General features: G+C 39.6%; 1 protein-coding gene across 5 annotated transcripts in view; it reads left to right on the forward strand.

Moving 5' to 3' along the window:
* Nucleotides 1-661: 661 nt before the first annotated feature.
* LOC118781776 (UPF0606 protein KIAA1549L-like) overlaps nucleotides 662-23,195 on the forward strand; it is a 54,415-nt gene continuing 31,881 nt past the window's right edge. For all 5 annotated transcript variants that reach the window (XM_036534843.1, XM_036534839.1, XM_036534838.1 and 2 more), the window contains exon 1: nucleotides 662-1,290. In XM_036534843.1, coding sequence (XP_036390736.1) covers nucleotides 1,068-1,290 — 223 coding nt within the window. In that variant the 5' untranslated portion in view covers nucleotides 662-1,067. The remainder of the gene's footprint in view (nucleotides 1,291-23,195) is intronic.

Below are 23,195 nucleotides of genomic sequence, written 5' to 3' on the forward strand. Positions count from 1 at the left end.
ACCCATAAATGAACTGAAAAGAACAAAAGGTTGAGAGGAACAAGTTATTTTAAAACAAAACAAAGAAACTATCTTATGAGCCTTCCTGCCTGCTCCAGCCACACCTGTATTTAATCAGCCTTCATTTACTCAGGTGTGGCTTGTTAGCCAATAGGCTGTTCCCTTACAAATTAACAGGTGAACACAACTGACAATAATTGACAATTAACACTTTCGTTCAAGGGAGAAGTGGTGAAGGCTCTCCTTCACACACCCTCTTCCTGACCCCCTGTCTGGCTTTCTGGTTTTGTTGATCCTCCTCAGTAATCACAGTTTGATGGAGTTGTGGAAGATGTTATTCTGTGGATGTACATAAACCACAAATACATTGTGACTGGAAAGGCCATTATTCATTCAGTTGGTAAATGTAAAATAATCTAATACAGGTCATTTACTTATTTGATGAGAGACGGATGAGATTCAGATAATATTAATGCATAAACTAACACCATAACAGAACTGTGCTCTCGGAGAAAACCTTTTTTTTATTTCATGCTTTCCCTTGGTTTAAATCAAAGAAATCACAATCGGTTATACATTCCTTACTGAATAACACACAACTTTTGTGTAGCTATACATGTCCACCAGGGGTCGTCGAATTCTACCTTTGGTTGTCGCTTTTATTTGCACTCTTTTCGCAGTGAACCCTGGAGTTGGCTACGTGATTTATTTCCTAATGAAATGACGTCTTTTAATTGCAATAACACCAGAACCTCTCGGAAACAGGGGGACGCCATTCACCACACCACCAATTCTGAGCTACAGACAAGGAGACAAGGAGAACGAAAATAACCGAGAAGCAAGCGTAATATCTCCCAGAAACTGGCCACCGCTGTGCCGCAGAAATGCAGTGATGAGCGCACGGTGTGAATCCCCTCACCGATGCATCCTTTAAATTTTCAATGCTGCTATATCTGCTCAGACACATGCGGGAGAGACTGATGGAAGGCTTAGCACTCGGTCTAGTCACAGATTGATCAAATGTCTTTTTCACGACCGAGACTGCTATATACCTTTTGGATACACAAATGGCTTCTAGTTTGAGGGGTACGCATAACAATCTGCATATTTTGGACATCAGTGAAGGGGACAGGGCTCGCGCGTTGGGCTTGCTTGAATGGATAGGTGTGGGGGATACAGGATGTTACTGGAAAAATGGGAAGACACCTGGCTTGGATGGATTCTTCACTAAGTGTCTGATATCAGTAGGAATGCTTTTACTTGTCCTGCAATCGGCACTGGCTACAGACGGTAAGAACAAAAAATATATACACTATTGATTCGATGAGCATCCATCAGCGCTTTCGTAACGACTTCGGAAATGTATTGTTTCTGAAATGTCTGTATTTGATTCAAACTATAAGAGCACTGTGTATTTTAAGCACCTAACTCCGTCGCTTCGCCACTGTCTTTATTACTTACTCGCTGGTGTGTTCATATCTGTATCCAGTCTCCCCTTCAAAGGATCTGAAATTCAATTAGCGCAAGAATGAACAAAACAAAATTGGCTGCCGAGGGTATTCATTAAATCGGTGGGTACAAACAGGATAAACCACAGGTACAGTGATGTAACAGTGATGGTACATTGATGAGTAAGTTTTATAAGGATGATATGTTGCTAGCTAGTGCAGTGTAGCGATATATCGCACAGCATGTATGTGTTGCTCGGAGGAAAACAGCTGAATGTACTGTATATTTCCACTGAGGTTAGCTAGCGAATTTGTTTTTATTGTGTCTTTATTGCCCGTGTTTCATTTGGTTCTAAGATATACCTTTTCCTTAATATTCTTTTCCTTCATTTCCTTTCAGACTGCATCAATTCAGTCTCAATGTACCGCTTAATTCTACCAATACACACCAGGATTTAGAGAACAAATGCGTAATTGATGACATTCAGTGGCCTCGACCTAAATCAGTGTGAAATTGTAGATTTCCCTTGCACAGCTTCGCAGTGACTTGGGCTGCGTGGGAGTCAGGAGAGAGAGATTAAGGAAATGTGTGGTTGGGTGCTTTGTGTTTCGCTGGGGCTGCAACATTATGCGCGGCTCAGTCCTTAAAGAGAATGTGCTGTAAATTAAGCGTGTGGAACAAGGAACGTTTTTTTTTCTGTTTGAAAAGTACTGCATTTGAGGTTATCCCTTGGTTCGACACTCTAGATGTGATGGCTTGCAATACTTAAAAATATCAACTTCATCAGCTGGCTTGATAGTCTTAATGTAATGTCAAGACTAACTGTAAAAGTTTAAAGATAAACGTAAAGGCTTAGTTTTGAGGTTTTACACATTACTTGCAAAATGTCAGTCACTAGGTGCTTCTCAAGACAAATGAGGACAATTACAGGTTTTCAAAAAACAAAGTTGTGCAAATGGAAGTGCATTGAAATTATATACTTTCTGAACTAACAGCAGATAACGCTGGTGACATTTGGTAAAATAGATTTGTTGTTTGAACCAAAGATATCTCTCTGGAAAGATGCATTGTTTCTTGACAAAAAGAGAACATTTGTACAACAAATGCGACAGTGACAGCTTTATACTGTATGTTCCACGCATGTATGTGATCCCTTGTCCCAGTTCCCTTGTCATAGTATGTTGGTTATTCATCACAGTAATTTCACATAATATAAATCTGCTTCTAGCGTTTTGTTTATTGGTTTATTCTGTGACACACAAAGTGGAGAGCCTCATATGAGGCTAATGGATATGTTCCTATTCATTTTAAGCAAACAAAGGATTTATTCAAATGTAAATGTATACAGTCCACAGCATTGCTCCATTAATACATTGTCTCAGCAGATGTTTGGAAAATTAGTTAACAAGTGAGTAAAGATGTTACAGGTATGGCTTGCAGGGATAGCAGGAAGCACTGTGGCTACTCGCAGACCACAGTGCATCTGGGACATAATGTTGCGCCAAACATGTGAGATTCATGAAAGCAGGGGCGAAAAGGTTAACTGACAAATGCTATCGAGTCTGTCCATTTCAGTGAGAATGATCACAGTTTTGATATATAAAAGTTTGTGCCCATGACAGTATAACAATACTGCATTCACTATATAAACTGCATATTCATTGAGATGCAAGCTGCATGACTTCAATGCATTTCTCAATACAGTTGATAAAGTCCTAATTAAAAGGACTCATTCTCAGTGTAAGCCAGGGCTGGGTCCTTTGTGCTTGTTTGCTTGACCACACCCTATGTTTTCTACACATGACTTTGATGATTGGTGCTACCATTACCTGCTGATTCATTTCCTGAGGAATGTCCTTCTCCCTTCACTTTCTCTGTTTTCTCAGCTGACATACATGAAAAGGGTCTCGGTCCCCGCTCAGAGAGTTTCTCCCTCTGTCAGATTAGCCCACTGCAGGCAGACGGATCTGACACACCAGCAACAAGACCTTCTCTGTGACAGCCCTGCAAAGAGACCTCTCCCAGTTCACAGGGGCCCACTGTGCTGTGTTGCCATGGGAACATGTTGCACTAATATTTTTTCTTGTTTTTTTTTTTTTTCTTTCTTTCTTAGGGGAAAGAAAAAATGTTTAAGATTTCTGTCCCACTTGGTTGTATTTGAGCTCCAAAAAGGTATTCTGATCCAGCAAGGTTTCCTTAGAATGTTTTTTGAATTATATCTGAGCTGTGCACCTGCTTGTTTCAAATGCCAGAATACATCAACTATATATGCAAGAGGTAGAATGCAATACTTTTGTATTTTCTGTGTTACACCCCTCCCCCACATATCTCAGCTCAGGAAAAAGCACTTCCTTGGTCCACAGCCCTGTGTGCACTTAATCACTATTTCTTCAATGAGCAGTGGCAGGGAACTAGCAGGGCTAGGCAAAACCCTAGCAAATGTTCCCAGGTGACTGACACCTCAATCTCTGCATACCAGGTACATGATAGCTGATTTTGAAGTAATTTTTAATCTTGTTTTGGTTTTCATAAAATAATGTTACAGAGAGATGATCTAGGAATTAGCAAATACCCATTACAATGCTTCACATGGTTCGGGATATCTAATGCAGCTGAGGTTTCTTGTGTCTTGTGATACTGGTCTGTTGAATTCATCATACTTCAAATGAAACACACATTGAAGGATTTTGGTTTATTGTAGGTATACAGGACAGTAAGCTGCAGTACAGTAGATGTATTCTAGCTAGTTGATGCAAGGAGGTGTAACGAAGGAGAGAACACAAACCTTTGAGTATGTGTGAATTGCTGCTTCACAACATTTAATGGAAAGGACTGATGAAAGTCTGAGGTTGTCTTCTGGAGGCCACAGATTGTCTTTGCTAATTGAGTAGGAACAGTACATGCCTGCACCAAACATAGTAATCAAGGATGGGCTACGTGCGCTTGAAGCAATGAGTCATTGTAGGCGGGTATGAAAAGATGTGAGTTGGGGTTATGGTCATGCTCTATTTATATATCTCCTTTGGTGAAGTGCCACAAAGGTTTATGCTGTATCTGGTATACGGACACAAGCACAGCAGTCTTTACAGGTTTTGATCGTTCTGTTGTGGTCTGTTATTCTATTGATCCCTTTCCCTCCACAGGGTCAGTGTACAAGTCAAATCCATATATGTTCCTCTACAGCACCCTGCTCTGTGGTTAGAGGAAGAGGAGACATTCAACCGATCTGTTCAGACACCTGATACACAGTTACCACATGGCTTGTTTTGCTGAACCAGCACTGCTTACAGTACATTAACTGACATATACTGTTTTTGAATTAGCTGATGTGATGGGCTTAGTGAATTGCGCTGATCCTAAAAAACTCAAAACAAGAAACCCTTACTGTCTTTCACTAAGCTACTAACCTGTCTTACTTGGTATTAGCAAAAAATGCTAATGAGAATTCAGGAGTTTAATTCATAGTTCTCAATCTGCAAGTCATGCCGAGGAGATTTCTGTCTGCACATTGCAAGTAGCAATTAATCATTTCCATCTAATGCTGTGATCAATAATGCTAATGCGGCTAGCCCTGGACTTACAGTTCTGCTGATAACAGGTTCACCCTTTTGCTTAATTTAGCATGTTGTGCTAAATTTATTCCTGATATCATGAGAATGGGTCATGCAAGTTGTACATGTAAGAAAATTAGATGCTGTGTGCCATTTTCATACAGTTCTTTACCAGTCAAAGCTTTCCTTTTACTCAGCCCATGTTTTTGGCTTTGAAAGAGCAGTGGCAAATGAATAGTCTAGGCCAATTACCGCTGAACCAGTGGGCTGATGTCAGCTTTGAGCCACGCTTACTGTCAGATCTCCCACCGACCATCGCGTAGCATGATATGCTACTTATTCCACTTTGTTATGCTTCATTACAGTGATTGTCAGTGTGAAAGTTAATTATGCAGTGCTGAGATATTGGTGTAAGTAAGGAGCTACCCTTCACCTCATTGGTCAACCTTTGCTGTGGCTCTGCCATGGATTTTTTCTCTTGGAAATGAATTATGGATTCTGAGGCTGTTTGGAACTTTTGGTGTGAGTGTTGAGTCTGCTGGCTACAGGTTTTTTCCCAATTAAGGGCACTGAATGGCTTTTGCCTTTCTTTTGCAAGGAGACACCCAACCTGTGACCACAGAGGTACACACTTATCAAATTAAACATACAGTTACATTGATAATACTGCACATAATGTAGACATTAGAGATTTTGGTGAATGATCTATGGAATCCATTATTGCAGTTTTTCAATAAGGAATGTTGATCTGCGAATCCTTCCTATTTGGTATCAATTGATGTTATAATAGTTTGGCTATGTTTTGCTTATAAAAATAAGTTTGAATGGTTTAACAGTGTATTGTGAAATTGATACAAAACTCCTTCTATTTATCATTCCTGCTATTCCCAGAGAAGTACTGGAGGGTCAGCATTCTCATCAGTCAAGTTTGCCTCTAGCAGGAATATTCCTGGCGACTTGATCATGATAACGCATCTCATATCCGACAAAAGCAAGCCAGCTTCTAATTAGCATCATGTACCATCTGTCCTGAATTATCCATTGCATCGCTTTCTGCTCCCCTGATGCAATACGCTGCCAGTGCATTGGAAGTGAGTTTGAATAGCATCATGGTAATGGAAGGATGCAGGTCTTTTGCATTCCGTGGTAGCGTTATAGTTACTGTTAGTAAACGCATGGTTCCAGAGAAGTAAGGCTGTCAGACATGGAGGCTAGATCTTCTCACCTGCCTCAAATTTCTGTTTTTATTTAATACTTGTCAAACTTTACCAGGTGGCAATGTGGATTGATAGTAAGGTGATTTTATTTAAGCAAGTATTCAAATGTATAAAGAAATATCAGTGAAAACTAGGTACATTGCTTCAGATAAAGTTGCCTGCTAAGCAACTAGGTAGGTCAAATGTAACTTTTATTTTGCTTTCTATACAGCTGCTGCATGGTAGAGTTGTACCAGATCCTGGTGCGTCCAGTTCTCAGGTATTGCACATAATGTTCTCTTCGATATGAGTGAAAAATACAGCTTATCCTGCGTGAAATAAACTTTGACGGTTCAGCATTTGTCCTTATAATGCCAAGATTATTTAAATTTTTCAGCTGAACAGGGATGATTGGACAAAACTGTGTCAGGGAGCAGCTGTAGATTAATGTGGGAAACTAGGCCCGAAGAGAAATTCTCTGTGGGGCTCACATCCAACTTATTTTCCCTGTCATAAATCTATCAGAACACCGTAAAAAAAGAAAAGCCACTGAGGCAGCCAGGGGCCTACAACAACCTCTGATGGTGTTTGGCAAAGACAAGCTGGGAAGGTGAGATTTTCAGGCCACTCTTGTGAACAGGGACACTGCAGACATTGTGCCTACAATTGGAAGATAGTTACCATATAAACAAGCAATAATGTGGGATCGCACAATACCTTTGTGTGGAAGGAAGGAACCTTCTTAAGAGAATTCTCTCTGACATTATCTCTCTGGTGGAAAGAGTGGCAGGATATCAGTGGGTCATGCATGGAATGTCAGTCAAAGCAGTTCTAATTGCTCACCTGTTGTCTTATATGCCAAGATAGGCCATTTTCTGGCCTCATAGGACTGCTGTTATTATGGTGACATCATGGCGCTACTATGGTGACTTATTTTTTCCTGTTCAAAATACAGGGTGAATATTTCCTCACTCATGACTCAGGTGTGCCTTTTCAGCTGGGACCCATAGCATCAGAATCAACTGGTGTCCAGAGTGGAGTGTTTGGGGAAGATAACCCAGAGTCAAAGTTACTGACCGTGTTGTAAGCAGGCTCAATATTGGCTTAACCACATGGTCGATGCCATGACACTTTGCAGGTGTGATTGCTACTGCACACAGGAGGATCCAACCAAGACCTCCATCACTAATGCTCCCCTCATTAAGCTGTAATGGCATAAGAAGTGTTATAGTTCTGAAGAACCTTTCTGGCTCATTGGGCAGCAGTGATTGCACCGTAAAATTTTCAGGGAGGAAAGACTGTGAAGGAGACTCATCAGGCGTTTCATCTGATTGAATAATAACCAGATTCATCCCTGATTGTTCCTTGTTAAGGACTGTAGCTGGGCGCAGATCAAGGAGTCTGTTCTCTATGTCCTTCATGACGGGGGCTTCAGGCAGCATCAAAACGACCAAAGACCTCAGCAGCTGTGCAAAGCGAGTTGAAGAGGGCTCAAGTGCTCGCTCTGGCGGTACGCTACAGCCGCTAGGAGTGACAAAATGTGCTGATCACTCATCTTCAATCCAAGAAACAAATCTGGACTGAGGCCAGCTTTGCCACACATCATCACGCTCTCCGCAGTCATAAATTTCTGATTATAAGGGGCAAACCCGCCCTCTGTGGTGGGAAACGTACAGATTGAGCCATTGCATTCTCCCTAACAGTGATCACCACTTCACAGAGCCCATTACTTTAATACATGTGATAGGCAAAGGAGGCCTAGTCTCCACATGTTTTTATGATGGAACTAAGGGGTCTGCGGCAATGACTCAAGAGCCATTTAACAAATGTGTTTTTAAGAGGGAATTGGAAGTCAGAGGATCACGGGTGACATCTGTCAGATTTATTATTCTGATGAATGGTTATGAAATCGTGTGGCGTTTACACCAGTGTGCTTCTAGTAACTCACAAGCTTATGAAACAAGGCTTTACCACTCATCTGAGAAGGGAGTCACAAAAGGCGACAGGGCATTCACCGTTGGATGGGTGATGTCACTTTCAGTAATGTTACCATTTTGATGTTTGGTGTGGATTTGGAGGCAAGAAGGAAAAGCTGGTTGCTGATCAATAGGAGAGCGTGTGCTTTGCCACTCAACTGGATCACTGAAGTTTACAGTAGCTTTCATCAATCTACCTCTCAAATCAATAGGACTTCACAGCCTGATGCTGACTGGAATGCCTGTGTTAGACTGGGACAGGTCACTAAGCCCTTATTTCTCCTCATTGATGGATTACCGCATAGACAAAGTGGGCACGTGCCCAGGGCTCTGGAGCCAATGGGGGCCCTTGGCCTTAAGATTTGTTATCTTTTTTTTAATGTGTAAAGTATTTTTGTTTTTAACATATTGTAGAGTAAATGTGATTTTTAAAATGTAGTATGATTATGAAATAGTTTTAATGTTTTGTAAATTAGCCGATTAAATCACAAAGTGATGTCGTAATGGCGTAGACTATAGGTGAAATGTCAATTTCGCAGTCAACATGGAGAAACACGCACTTAGTGGGTCAGCAAAGCCTAAACTCAAGAAAGAAAAAGAAGCCTAAGATGCTAGTTTGGTACAACAAATACCCTCTATTTCAACATTTTTCACCAAAAAACAGGTGGAAGGTGATGGTGTTACTGTTAGCAGCAGTGCTGGTGCTACAGCACTGCCTCTTGGGGACGATCTGGATGCTAATGCCTGCACTGCTAGCCCAAGTTCACAGGAAGACTGCAGCATTGAGACATGTGGTAGTGGTGGAGCAGCACTGACAGTAATTTAACATGTCAAAATAATAAATATATTTTCAAATGGTTATCCTGTGCTATTGTGCGACCAAACTCTGTGTGCTTGGGGAGGGTACACGCAGTGCGCGTGTAGGTAGGGGCCCGTGGCGAGTTTGTGTCCAGGGCCCGTGGTCATGATAATCCATCCATGTTTCTCCTGCAGTAATAAGAGAGAGAAATCGGGGTTTATTAATATTAAGACTGCATCACTTTTTTTCTAATTTGCACGATCCAAAAAATGTGATGAGAAAATAATTTAATTGTATGCCAAATTAGTTCAAATAGGTGGTCCATGCTTCAAATAATCTTCATTACCACCAAGATACCGCCAAGGTGATGCCAGATAGTCGTTTGCAGGACAATTATTGCAAATTATAAAATTTCTGCCATACATCAGTCATACAGTACCCCAATGAAATTAATGCAAATCAGTCTGCATCATGTACAGGATGGGATATGATCACAACACACAACAGATCTAGGCCTGCCATTTTTTCTGGGCTTGGTGTGTACTGGCTCATTTGTTGGTGGTGGGTGGGGGGGTGTTTTTCTACACGTGCATGCGCACACACACACACACACACACACACACTGTGATTGGGAAACTGGAAGTGGTGGGGGCTGGGTGCTGAGAGGTTCCAGTCCTAACCTGGCCCAAATCATTGATTTTCTGTGTGCGGACTGAGCACAGTGTGCCTCCCTCTATCCAGGCTTTTTATTATACTGACAAACCAGTCTTTTGTTTTCAGGATTTCTTCCTCTGTTCAGACCAGATTCACTATTGCTATGGCTTTCTGTTGAATTAATATTGGGTAATGAACAAAATGGGCTCAGTAACTAATTGGATTTGTTTAATTTAGGTCAGTGTAGTGCTGATATGTTTTCAGTTCCATAAACTTAATGCATAGCTTTAGGCAGCTTTTAGGCTTTCACAACAGCAATAATGTCTCCTGTATTTGACTCTTTCTCTATACCACACATACTCACTCTGAACTATATCCAAAAAAGTTATTCCCTCTTATTTGCTTTGACATAAGGGTCTGTGCTGTACATCCCCAGTGCCTCATGGATATTTTATTGGTCAGACCTCAGGGTGAAAATCTGCTTGAAATTTCTTGTACGAGCCCAGTTCTTCCAAAAATATCTGCCATCTGATTCCGTTCTGCAATGTGGTCACACTTAACTGATGGTATGTGTTAAGGAATGGATTAAACCAGCTTTTACCACTGTGTTCTCTGTGCAATAATCTAGTGAATAAGGATGATGATAGTCATCAAATGTGCATGTACCACAGCATACCTTATAGCTGAATGTGATGTTATGTATAAGGACTTGTAAACCAGATTTACAGCTCTTAATGTGGAGGAATAATGGCATGACCAACAATGTATAGTGTTGCTTGTCCAGTGACATATTTAAACTAATAATGAATAGAGATATTAATAAATAATTATTGAATAATGGATATCCAAGCTAAAGGTTTAGTTATGTGGAATGTGTTATGTTCTGATACAGCAGCATACTGAAAGCCATTTGTGTATGATCTTATATCTTCATACTATGTCTTATGTCTGCATGTTCAGATGAAGCCAGATTGAGATGTGTTTCACCCAGAGGGTGGGATTCTCATGTTCATGACGTAAATGATGAGTCTGGTTATCAGTAGTTGTGTCATGTTAACACATTTCAGAAGGATTTTTTTTTTTCAGAAATACTACATCACTAACTAAAAGCAGCCCTCAAGTGGAAAACTGTTCTGAGTGGAGAAGGGCAGGGGGTTGCTTAAAACTAAGCAGTAGGCGTGAGAGTGTGGCCACCTTTTCGCCACTGATACAGCATCATTCCCTGCGAGCAGAATGATTGGCAATAAGTGATGGTGTAGCTGCATCACTTGCCATGTATTGGCTGATTGCAGCTGAATGTGCAATTGGGTGGAAAACTTAAAATACATGCAGGTTCAATGTTTCAGTATCCAGGCAACAATTAAACACAGTGTTGTATCACAGCATGATCACAGACTAATTTAGAGAGTAATTATATGCAGTAAATTCTTCAATTTCAGCCAGCTGCCTAGGTGGTAACATTGGCTTTGTATCAACGATTTGCACAATTGCAATTAGGCAAGACTGCATGTTATGTTTCAAAATAATTTGATTTTGCTATATGCAGCTTATATTTCTTGGTGAGCCTCTAGTGGCTGGGAATGTTATATCTGTTGTGGTACGAAGAGTGTATGCAATCTGAGCGATAGCCACTAAGATTATTTCAGGTGTAAACAGATGGCCTTCTACACAACAATGTGATATTTCTCAATTTTATAAATAAATACATTTATTATCAGCTATTAGAGAATTCCATTAAACAATAGTCTTTTTGAACCTGGATAGGAGGGGCCTCAAGTGGTGATATAAAAACCATAGATAAAAGGATAAAGTTGAGGGAGAAGCATATAGAATGGGAAAGTATTAAGGTATAAATGAAATAAGGTAAAATTCCTCCATAGTTAAAAATAGTCACAGAACCCAGAGGATGATATCTGTTCAGAGTGGATTCAGTTGAAAAGGACAGTGTGTTCACTGGTGAAAACAAAGAGCAGCAATAACAGAGTAAACATCAGGTGTTATAGTCTGCTGAGCCCCAGAGCCCTTCCAGTCAACTAGTCAAATTATATTTTGGCATTTTAAACCTCAAGGTGGGCTTTCAGAACCTAAACCAAAACAATGTATTGTCTCGACATTCCTGCTTTAGGACAGATAGCGTGGAGGACTGTCTGATCTAAAGGAGTTGGATGGCCTTCGGGATGAATCATAAGTGATGACATAACATCTTAAATCATTACAATCCCCAATGAGTTATGACCCCTAAGTCTTTTAGCCTAATCCTTCTCAGGTTTGAGGGAGCTAAGGCTCTTGGCCCAAGGTCAGCTTAGGTTGATGCCATGTGTTTTCTGTTGAAACCTCAATATATAACCTAACTATAAGTAAAATATAAATAGTAGTATATATGTAGTAGTATTTAACCTAAATATAAGTAAAAACAATGCTAGTGCTCAGTGGGAGAGCTGGGGAAAATAATTGTTTTTAAGAGGTGAAAGTGAAAGATTCTTTATTTCTATTGCAAAACCGAGGATTAAAATTTACCTACAGAGCGAACTCTCCCGTTCTTTGCTATACTTGTCTTAAACAAATAATTCCTAATCGTTATATTGTTATAAACCTTTTTCACCATGTCTCGCCCTGCACATTTAACTATATTTCATGTTCAGGAAAAATATAATCAATGAATTATTAATATTGTAATGACTAGAGGAAACTCTTGTTGATTTTTAGCGTTATTAAGCTTCTCATAGTTTTCAGTTAGCATTTGCTATATTTTTTAATGTTAAATTGCTGTTTCCTCAAAGCTAAAATTAGCTAGAAGTTTTCCAATCTAGTGTTCTAATCGCACCAGTTTTAGCATACGCGCTAAACGGCAAACCACCCCGGTGTGAACGTACATGCGAGAAGGTTGAAAAAAAAAAAACCACTTGTCTTTTAAACAGTGGATTTTCTTGAACTTTAAATATAATTCAACTGAAAAACAAATAACCATAACCGCTAATTTACAATGCACTAAAAAAAAAAATGTGATACTGTTTACATACACCTTGTGGTAATTTTACTTGAAAAAGATTTTTATGTTGTATGACTTGATATGGTTTTTGAAAACAGCTGTTAAACAAAAAGTTGAAAACAAAAAACAGTTCAAATTTGAGGGCTTGTATTCTTGTATTAAGAAAAAAAAAACATGGAGGACAAGATGCATCGTGATGCATCGAGAATCTTTTTGTAATCGAATCGCTGCCCTTTGAATCGTAGTCGAATCGTATCGTGAGACCAGTGAAGATTCACACCTCTACACAACGGTTGGATATTTGGCTGAAAGAGTAATGAAAAAACAGTATAGTCCAGTAGAGAAGAAAGTGCTCATTTGTGAAAAATTTTCCCACCACTTCTCTGTACTGCTTTATATAGATGTCTTTGTTTTGTCTAGTGTCTTTGCATTCTGAAGTATTGAACATCTCAACACCTTGGTTCAAGTATTTAGAGATGGTCCTGGTTCAACAAACAGATATGTTCCTGCCATGCAGTCTTTTAGATAGTCTTTGATAGATATTGAGTCATCCCTTACAGGCCCAATCAGGGGAAGAGTGTATGTGAGTGTGATAAACCTATATTTGTATTAATTTGTAATATATTTGTATTGAATTAGTGTATTTTATGAATCTAGTGTGTCTGAAATTCTTTTGATCTGTGCACCTGTTTTTTAGACCTAAAGAAGCATGCAGTTGACATCTACAGAAAAGAAATATGTGTGGAAAATCAAGCAGACATTATCATCTGTAAACTCTCAGAGACACATCAACATCTCCTGCCTGTCACTATGACATCTGTCAGTTTACAGTGACTATGGTGCTGCAGGAGGTCAAGAGGCAAGCAAGGTCATCTCCTTGGCTGATATAAATAGAGAACCACTTTATTCATAAGTCTTTGTCTTATAGATCTGGAGGCCTGTGTCCATTTTAATAGGACTGTTGAATCCATAAGTTTAGCATACATCAGGCCCTGGAGGAATACATTCATGCTATAATGTTTTGTTGACATGATGTATGAACCATTACTGACCATTGGCATGTTGGAAGTTAAACAACTTTTGACTGTTTCAAATCTTTGTTTTTCCCTGTCTCTCACCCCAGCAAACAATTTATTGGGTAGATAGAGTAGTCTGTGCATTGTATTACTGCTGCGTGCGAATGAGGGGTTGCACATAAGAGTGCATTCTGCACAGCATGTGTGATCATTTTAAACTCATTATTGATTGATTTATTTTTAGGGATATGGTTTATCAGCTTAGCTGGTGCATCAGGGATTCTGCAGCACGGTCTGGGACTGAGAGCAGAAGTGATGTATCTAATAGTAAAAGAGGACCTGGATGGTGTGTTACTGTACATCACAGCAGTAAGCCCTACTTTACGGTTTCATCCCCACTTTCACAGAATGCAGTGTGGTGGGAACCGCTGATCCCTCCTCTCCTGCAGCATTCACGTTTTCAGGGGAAGCGCACAAGTGACACCGCCCATGGGAGGCCAATCTGTGTTGGGTTGTGGGGGAGAGCTCTAGCCATGACCTTCATAGCTTCCGTCAAGTGCTAGTGTGAGAATTCACAAACTCTCCGGGTGCCTACTCCCGCCCACCTCTCTCTCACTCTGTCCTGGAGGACTCCCTGGTGTGCTGGGGTCTGTGACTGAGAGCGAGGCCTTTAAAGGGGCCTCAGCCCCACTACTGCAGAAATAACTGTGTGCAGAACTTAAATACAACATCCCCCATCTCCCCCTTGGATTTTAGCATTTTTATGTAGGGTCTAACAAAGACAATAAATGGACTGCTCTGTGTTGATTTGTCTTTGGACCCATGTGTGCATGGTCATTTAATTACCATTAGTGATTTCTGAGCTGTACTTAAACACTCCTGTCACACTGTGCTGCTTTTCATAGCCGTACATCCAATGGATTCATATTTCGTCTGCTCAATCTAAGCTGGATTCAAAGGCTGCCAGGTTTTTAACAATGGCTGGTACTCAGTTGATTAGGATGGGCTTGAGCTACTGCTGAAGTTTGTCTTCAAAATGTCTCCTGTAACCCCAGTGAAGAAGAAAAGGGCCCCCTTAAAGGTGAAATGCTTCACATTCTCCACTTTGTAAGGTTGACATGTCATTTTCTGAAAACAACTGCAAAATACAATTAATATACTGCATGTAATTGTGTTGGTCTAAAACACTACAGGGAATAGTTTTTTTTAGTTTCTCAGTTTTTTCTGTAGTTTGTTTTGACTGGGAGACACAGATTTTGTTTGGTGCTGGAAGGCAGCCCTTTGAATGCTTGCACTGGTGGAGTGCAAAGCTGATCCAGCTTTAATGGGGTTGTGATTGCCTGCTGTACCACTGAGTCTCCTGGCTGCCATATCTTGGCAGAGCGAAGGGCATCAAAGGTTTTCTCAAGACCTGCCTGCTAAATTATTCCCTATGCTTAACACTCGCAGCACACAGTGAGGGAATGTAAATTGTCCTTTCCGCTTTGCTGGATAAGCCTCGAGAATGGGATGCCCCTCCTCGATACTGCAGTCATTGTCAAGAGTTATGGCAGCCACAGGAGATGGGAAAAATGTCCAGATGGGATTGGAAGCTTTGTGGTGCTGTGTCTCCAGTTCTCCATGATTATTCCACTGTTATGCAGACATGCTGCTGGCTACAAGAAACAGACAGACATGGCGATGTGTCCCTGGAGTGAAGTGGTTTTATAGTAACTTTTCAGTGACACTTGCACCTGTTTACCATGCTTTTATGTAAATGTGTACCTGACATGGGATAATGAATACAGAGTTCAAAGGGTAACAGTCACTTCACTGTGTGCATATTGATTCACTCTGCTTTGATCATCTATGGAGTGATGTAGTGAATATGAACCCATTGGCCCCTGGTGTTTGTCAGAACTATGTAGTATTCATTATTTTAAAATGACTTTTGCCTTGTCCTATGTAATGGGATACTGAATTGTATATATATATAAATAAGAACTGTTATGCATTTAAAATAATATACACTGTTTTTTGAAATTGCTCTTGAAAGTTTTAAATTGTCACCAGGTTGCTTTGTGCTTTGATTGAATACCCCCATGGTCTTAATTTGGTATTTTCCTTCTCTCACTCTCTTTTTATGTTTCAGTTATCCACTTCAGTTTTTGCAGTGGCAAATATTTAAGTTTCCCTTAAATACCTAAGGGTAATTTGAATAAGGATTAAACACCAATATCTGTTGTGTCCTATAGAGGATATTATAAAACATCAAAAATTGCAGTATTTTGGATGTATAAGTTCTACCTTTTCTCTAAATTCTGTAACTTTAGTATTATTTATTTTGGATAATCAAATTTCCTTATGGTGACCTATCTACACAATGGAAGCAAGACCATTAAAAGTGATGGAACGCATGAAAGTGCAAGGAAAATGTAAAATGGTAAAACCACAAACATGGTTATAACTTAACACAAATGCAGCTATGTGATCGCAGGTGGCAAAATAAATAAATAAATAAATAAACCAACAAAAATGATCCAACCAATCACACCACATGCATTATGGCAATACCACAATGTATGTACATCCAATAACATCCAATACCATTATGGTACATTTGATTACATTTTGAAAGGTTCACTCCACAAATTGGTGTAAGTTTTGCTAGGAGAGATTCTTGGAGTCTGTTACCAGTCCACACAGTGAATGTGTAGTTGAAGCTGTCTGTCTGTCCAATGGTGTGATCTCCTGCAGCACAAAAATTATCTCTGAACATTTCTTTCAAGGAAGATCTTTATTATAAATATGCATGTGAGGAGTTGGAAGAGACACACTAAAATGAATGATGAGACCAGTATAGGTATTACTTTTGACATGCACAAAAACATTTTCTTTCTTTCTTTCTTTTTGCAATGGTACTGTTTAAAGTAAAAATACCCAAGCATAATGTTTTGTAACCCTTTTTATGTCAGCAACACATCATTGATATTCATCTGTGAAGGCAGGGCTCAAATTGTTTCCTTCAAAAACAGACCATATCAGTTCACAGTAGTGACACATACACTGTTATGTCAGAATTTATGTTTGTTATTTACCCACTAATTGCCACAAAAGTTGCTGTATGTAAGTAACTCTATGTACCTCTGATCTTTTTGTTGAATATTTCTGTCCATCTCAGCTCAAGCTCCTAAAGCTACAGGCTGTGACTAGATTACATGTTGTCATTTTCCTCACATCTGACTGCATGTTGCTTAGCTACCCTGGCCTTTGAATCCATGTGACAGACTGGGAGAAGGAAACAAGCAGGGTGTCACCCTGTGGCTGACATTTTACCTTTTATCTTTTCTCTCCAACCTGATCAAACCTGAAAAAACCTCAGTATAAAATCGTGATATTGTAAAACCATGTCAAATAACTGCCATTATTAATTCAATGTTAAAATTATTTTTGTAGTGAGCCACAATGGCCTTACCCTCAGAGTGAAAATGAGCTATTTTAATCTGCTGTCAGCACTGGAAAACATTTCATGTGTACTCCTTTAAGCTATAATTGGTCACCAGTGAAACAAGGTATAATTGTTGATCAGATATAACAATATAAAAAGTGAATAACATATGGATATATGCAATATACATATAATAATACACATATGCAATGTAAAATATGACAAAATGAAACAGTCAGAAAAAGGTGAACAGAGACAATTGTTTCAGTTTGTATCACAATTATATAGTATTATATAGTTTACAAAGGGTTTAACCTCTGTCAAAATTCAAAATCAAGTGAAGTTATAACCTGTGAAATAAACAGTAAGTATATTTCCTCTGGGTAACTGGCTATATCCAAGTTGACACAGAGGGCTTTCTACAGCAAATTGAAGGTGTCATTTGAAATGCTACAAAAAAAAAAAACCCTCATGCGACACAAGTGTCAGAATTTTCCACCACAAGATAGCGAGCAAAGGCACACTCTGGCAAAGCCAGCTCATACATTTACAAAGAACCTTAGTACAGGTAGGGCTGTTGCGGTGAAGGAATTTCCCCTGCGGTGATTTAGGGTGGCTCAACAGCGCGATATGCGGTATTATCTCCTTTTTTTTTGGTTTTTTGTTTTTGCAAATTACTTCATTTATCCTGCTTTTAGTGCTATATAAATAAGCTTTATTGTTAGGCTATTATTAGGTATATTGTTGTTTTTTAAATGACAAAGATGACACAGTTTTATAACAAATTAAATACTTGTTTATTGTTAATTGCAGAACACAGAAAGGTAATGAGGCGCAATAAGAACGCAGGGTAGGCTACACGCCTGTTCTCCTTTATGAAAATAAAAGGATTACGCCTAGCCTATAGGCCTACTCTAGGCTAGATATAAATTGTCCCCCATTATCCGCGGTCTCAGTTACCTGCGGTCAACCACAGTCTGAAAATATTAAATGGAAAATTCCAGAAATAAACAATTCATAAGTATTAAATTGTGAGTAGCATGATGAAATCTTGCGCTGTCCCGCCAGGGACATGAATCATCCCTTTGTCCAGCGTATCCACACTGTATAAGCCTACGCTACCCGCCCGTTAATCACTTAGTAGCCGTCTTGGTTATCAAATCGACTGCCATGGTATTGCAGTGCTTGTGTTCAAGTAACCCTATATATTGTTATAATTGCTCTATTTTATTATTAGTTATTGTTGTTAATCTCTTATTGTGCCTAATTTATGAAGTTAACTTAATCATAAGTATGTATGTATAGGAAAAAACATAATATATATAGGGTTCGGTACTAGGGTTCCACGGTTTCAGGCATCTGCTGGGTCTTGGAACATATCCACCACGGATAAGGGGGGGACTACTGTAAATAATTAGGGGGCATGAGAAAAAAGTGTGTACAAGAAACTATTTAATTTTTTTTTTTTGCTCAACCGAAATAGTTTCTCGTGCGTGGCAGTTGTGGTGGTTGCTTGCCATCCCCTGTGGTTGGCTTGTCAATAGCATGGTATTGCAATATTGCGGTTATCGTGGCAGCCCTAAGTATAGGTGGTTGTAAATGGTAGGCCTAGCAAAAAATTTCAACTCAAAATCTATTGGGGTTGAGAGCAATTAGATGAGACTCCATCAGTTCAAGTGCCACACTGACTCTCATCATAATGGCACATGCACGATTAGGTGGGTCCGTGAAAATTGTGGTAGTATTTGCCTAAAAGGGAAGTTACAAGCTCATTATTGATGAATTCTGAGGTGAGGGAGAGGGCCAGGACAGGATGACAGAGTGAAAATGAGAGTCCATTATAAATTCATGAAAACAATTTTAATTTTTGATCTCTTATCAATCAGCTTTATTCTGATAATCCTTATGTGAGCTTTTGCAGTCTGAGCTGTACTTCTTGACAGTGAAATGGAGGTGAGATTAATTTGTTTCATTTGCCTAGTGGGCCAAAATCATTTACATTTTTTAGCTGCTGCTCTTCTCTGCAGGGAATGTGCCAGCATCACCTTTGAAAATCCTGCCTTCTTCTCCATAAATACTCTGAACTTAAGTTAATCGTGCACCAGCATTCATGTCTGTTTCTGTATGAGCAAAGTGGAAGTGCATTGCTTGATGCAGAGTGCCATGATTTAAACTGACAGCAAGCGATGCCAGTATATTACCAGTGCATGCTGTGAAGTAGCTCCACAGAGCTCAGTAGGTGGCCACAATTCTCAGCAAAACTGAAATGTTTTATTGTACAGAAAGACACGGAAGCACAAGCCAGACTAATAAAGCTCAAATTTGGCAGCACTGCAGTTGGGGGACACGTCAGATGCCGGACCACTCTCTCCTCTTATTTGCCCCACCATTCCACCAGTCTCTCAGCAAATTGCCTTAATGCAATTTGGTGCATATTTGACAGATAAGCTAATCATATGATAGCATTTAGATTTTTTTTCCTCATACAATCCATTGCCATCCTGATCCTATCTTGCAGAGTATGGATCATATGTCTCACTCGTTTAGATTATCCATATTACCCACCCTCTTCTTTAAGTGGGGCTGTGGATAACAAGAGCCAGTTTGCTGGATTCTAGCAGGACAGCTGTCATTTGCCCCTTTCTCCACAGCTGTCACTCCACAGGAAGTCCCAAGATAACCTGATGACGGTCAGTTTTTGAGCTCCTTCAGTCATGTTGTGTTGTCACCTCAGTCAGTTTTGCCACCTCCTGCTGTCCACTCTGAGTACAAACATGTTTTTCACTAAGTTGGTAAATTGCTGCTGAACTGCTTAGATCATGTGGAAATTATAGAATTTGTGTGCTTGCTTTTCCTGTTCCCATTTGAATGAGCACTTGGAGTCAGTGTGCAAATATGATTTTAGACTATGCTTGAAACTGAGCTTGTGTAAAATCCTGGGTTCCTGTCCTAGCCCTACATTTTCTGTGGTGTTTTATACTTTTATCTCTTTCATTTTGTGTTTATGGTGGAAGAAGAGGCAAAATGCTTGGATACACTCTGCCCATCTATCCTCCCCAGGTGCTCCTTGGTAGCATTTTATGTAATGGGTCTATCTGCTGTAAAATTAATTAATAAATAAAAACAGATTGTGAAAATGAGGCCTTTGATTTGTGGACTACTGGAGCTCAGAGGCTTGAAGCAGGATAAGTCTCAGACTGAAGCTGCTTATGTATTGTAGCTTTGACTTTCTGACAGCAGAGCATATTTTTTTTCTATTGCAATTGAATCAGTTCCCCCTTTTTTAATCAGGAAGAAGCTATTTCCTCTAGGCTTTATTTTACAAATATTACAATCTGGTATGGAAAATAGTGTTTTATCATAGATTAATGTGAGATTACATGAGTGTTTGATAATTGAATAAAGGCTCAGTTGGCTTTACCAAAGAATATCAGGATCCAGAAGTTGGATGTAGGATGCTAGTGCAATAATCTGCCATAACCTCCAGGTTTATGGTATAACCTGATTTTTTTTAACTGAATCTGGAGAGCAAAGGGTGTACAAATAAGTTTGACCATATGCCATAATCAATTTAAATTTTTATTTCTCTAAAATACTGCTGTGCAGGAAGAAAGATGGGCTTGTGTTAAAAAGAAGAAGGAAGCACTTCTCATTAAGCACATCATGTATTATCCTTATCTTCATTAGGGCTATGACTGCTGTAATTGTTATTCATGGTTTAGTCACCCATGTTAATGGCCCTTAGCCAGATTGTAGTAGTTGCACCATATTAATGTGACTGTGATTGTCATGATGGACTGTGTCTTGTTCCTGAAATTAATGATTTTTAACTTCTAATCAGAAAAGGGTTTGGTTGCATTGTTTGGATGACTGTGTGGATCAGCTGGTCAACATGGAGACAGATGGAGCCTAGGAATAGGGACACAGGAAGGAAGCTCACTCTGTTGGGATGGTGTGAAACCATGGTAAGCTCATGATGGGCTCAAATTGAGTTTTGGGGAAGGAGGGTGGTGGTGGTGGTGGGGGTGGGGGGACAAGGGGGTATTCATTACCTCCCCCGCCACCTGGATCCATGATGGCAGTGGTCACATTTTCCACTGTTCCAATCTTAACAGCTTGCTGGACATCCAGCACCCACCGCAACCCCTGCCAGAAGCCCCCAGTCCTCCCCTCACATGCCTTTTCTGTGGGGGTGTCCCATATGCTCCCCCCCTGTGGGAACAGGTGGCTAGCTGTGGGAGGGTAGAGGTCCACCAGAGTGGTACAACAATCAGCCTATTGCCTTGCTCACCATGCAGTTGTACTCAAGAGGTGCAGAGCAGGAAGTCCATTAGACTGAGGCATCTCACCTTGGCTTTTTTTTAACAACACACACTCATTTTAGACCATGACAAGAAAATGTCCATTGTGCCAATGGTGTTTTGGAAAGGAAGGCTTTGATTAATTTGGCTCATCTTATTCATAGAATGAATCATTGCATTGCATGTGCATTGGGCATACAATTGTTACCTGTAGATATGCTGAGCACAGTCACAGTGGTAGGATAAGAAATTGTGGTCTTGGTGATGCTGCATGTTTGCGCACTATAAATATATTAGTATTCGCTGAGCTAACGCATAGTCATGCTAATCTGATACATTTCAATAAACTCGAGAGGAAATATGTAGTAGCAACCTCATGGAGATAACTACTCTGGTCAGCATTCACAGGAAGTATGTCGTGCTGTGCCTCTGTAATCAACAAGGTAAGCTTTTTGTATGTAAAGCAGAGACTCCTGGCTTTGCAAGACTTTGCTTAATGCATCTTGAGAGGAGACACATACACTGACAGCAGAATATGTGAAGAGCTTGCAAATATTTATAATTAATGAAAGAATTCCCTGATGGATGTGTTGAGAATGTATCAAGTGCGTGCTGGGAATGCAAATATGAATTCAGTTTGGATGTATGCCAGCATATCATGGTAAACTGTGCAAGGCTGTTCGACATCTGACCCAGAAATGTGAAACATTTCCCATTTACCATACTGAAGGTGACATTGGTAATTTCAATATTCAATATTTGAGTAAAGGATATTTTTCATTTCCGTTTCTCCTTAATGCAGTGAGTTCTTTTTGAGATAGATGGTGTCCTAAAAAACACAGATTTTTCTGCATCATGTAAAAAAGCAATCTGCTAATGCTTCTCTTCTCTGTGTGTCTGATTTTTGGTCCCCAGAATTTCTGAGAAATTCTCTCTCATCATCTATTCTTGTTCTGTTGGAGGCCAGAGTGTATTCTGTAGCTTTTCTAATTTTTGCATATGGATAACAAACTAAAGGTTTGAATAGAACTGTCAGACACCTTTCAGCTGTTTCAGGGATGTGATAAATTAATTGATGGTTTGTATGGGGGAAACTTCATCAACAAGAGAGCTGATTAAAATGATTGCTGACTAAAATATTTCTATAATTCCTTCTAGGAGTATTTCCCCAGATATTTTTTCTTTTCATTTGGGGTGTTTGTTCTAGGTTTTGACTCATGCAAATTCAGTCTAGAATTTTCTCTTAATGTTTATAGTTTCTGTCAGTATAATCATGTTATCTATGAGCCACACTCATGTGTTGGATGAAAACATCAGAATTTCAGTTGAAATGGGAAGATGTCTGTGTTTTAATGAAATCTATTTATGAACATGGACTTCTCATTCAGTTCAGCTGCTCAGGGGTGAGGTTAGACAAAAAACCAGGAGACACTCTGGAACTTCGTACTCGTATATCCTCTTCACATTGGAGCCACTTGAGAGAGGTTCAGGCTCCCTTTAGTGAAACTAAATGTAAAACTGTTTTTCTAACAATTTTTCTTCAAGCATCCACAGCTGCATCTACAGCACAAGGAGAAGGTGAGCTCCAAAGAGTTACGTGTCTGTGTGACATGTAACCTCTGAACCCCAAATGGAAGAAATTAAGAAAAAACAACCAACCAAATTTAAGAAAAATAAAATTTAAATTAATAAATTGAGAGATTGTTTACAGTTTTCAATAGCACATTTACTGATTCTTTTTTTTTTCATCTTTTGTTTTCTCATCTTAATGCTGCAGCTAATAAAAAAACATAACATACAACCCATTTTAGCTAGTGAACCTGTGTCAGCTATAAAA

The sequence above is a fragment of the Megalops cyprinoides genome, chromosome 8, assembly GCF_013368585.1.
Source record: "Megalops cyprinoides isolate fMegCyp1 chromosome 8, fMegCyp1.pri, whole genome shotgun sequence".
Taxonomy (NCBI): domain Eukaryota; kingdom Metazoa; phylum Chordata; class Actinopteri; order Elopiformes; family Megalopidae; genus Megalops; species Megalops cyprinoides.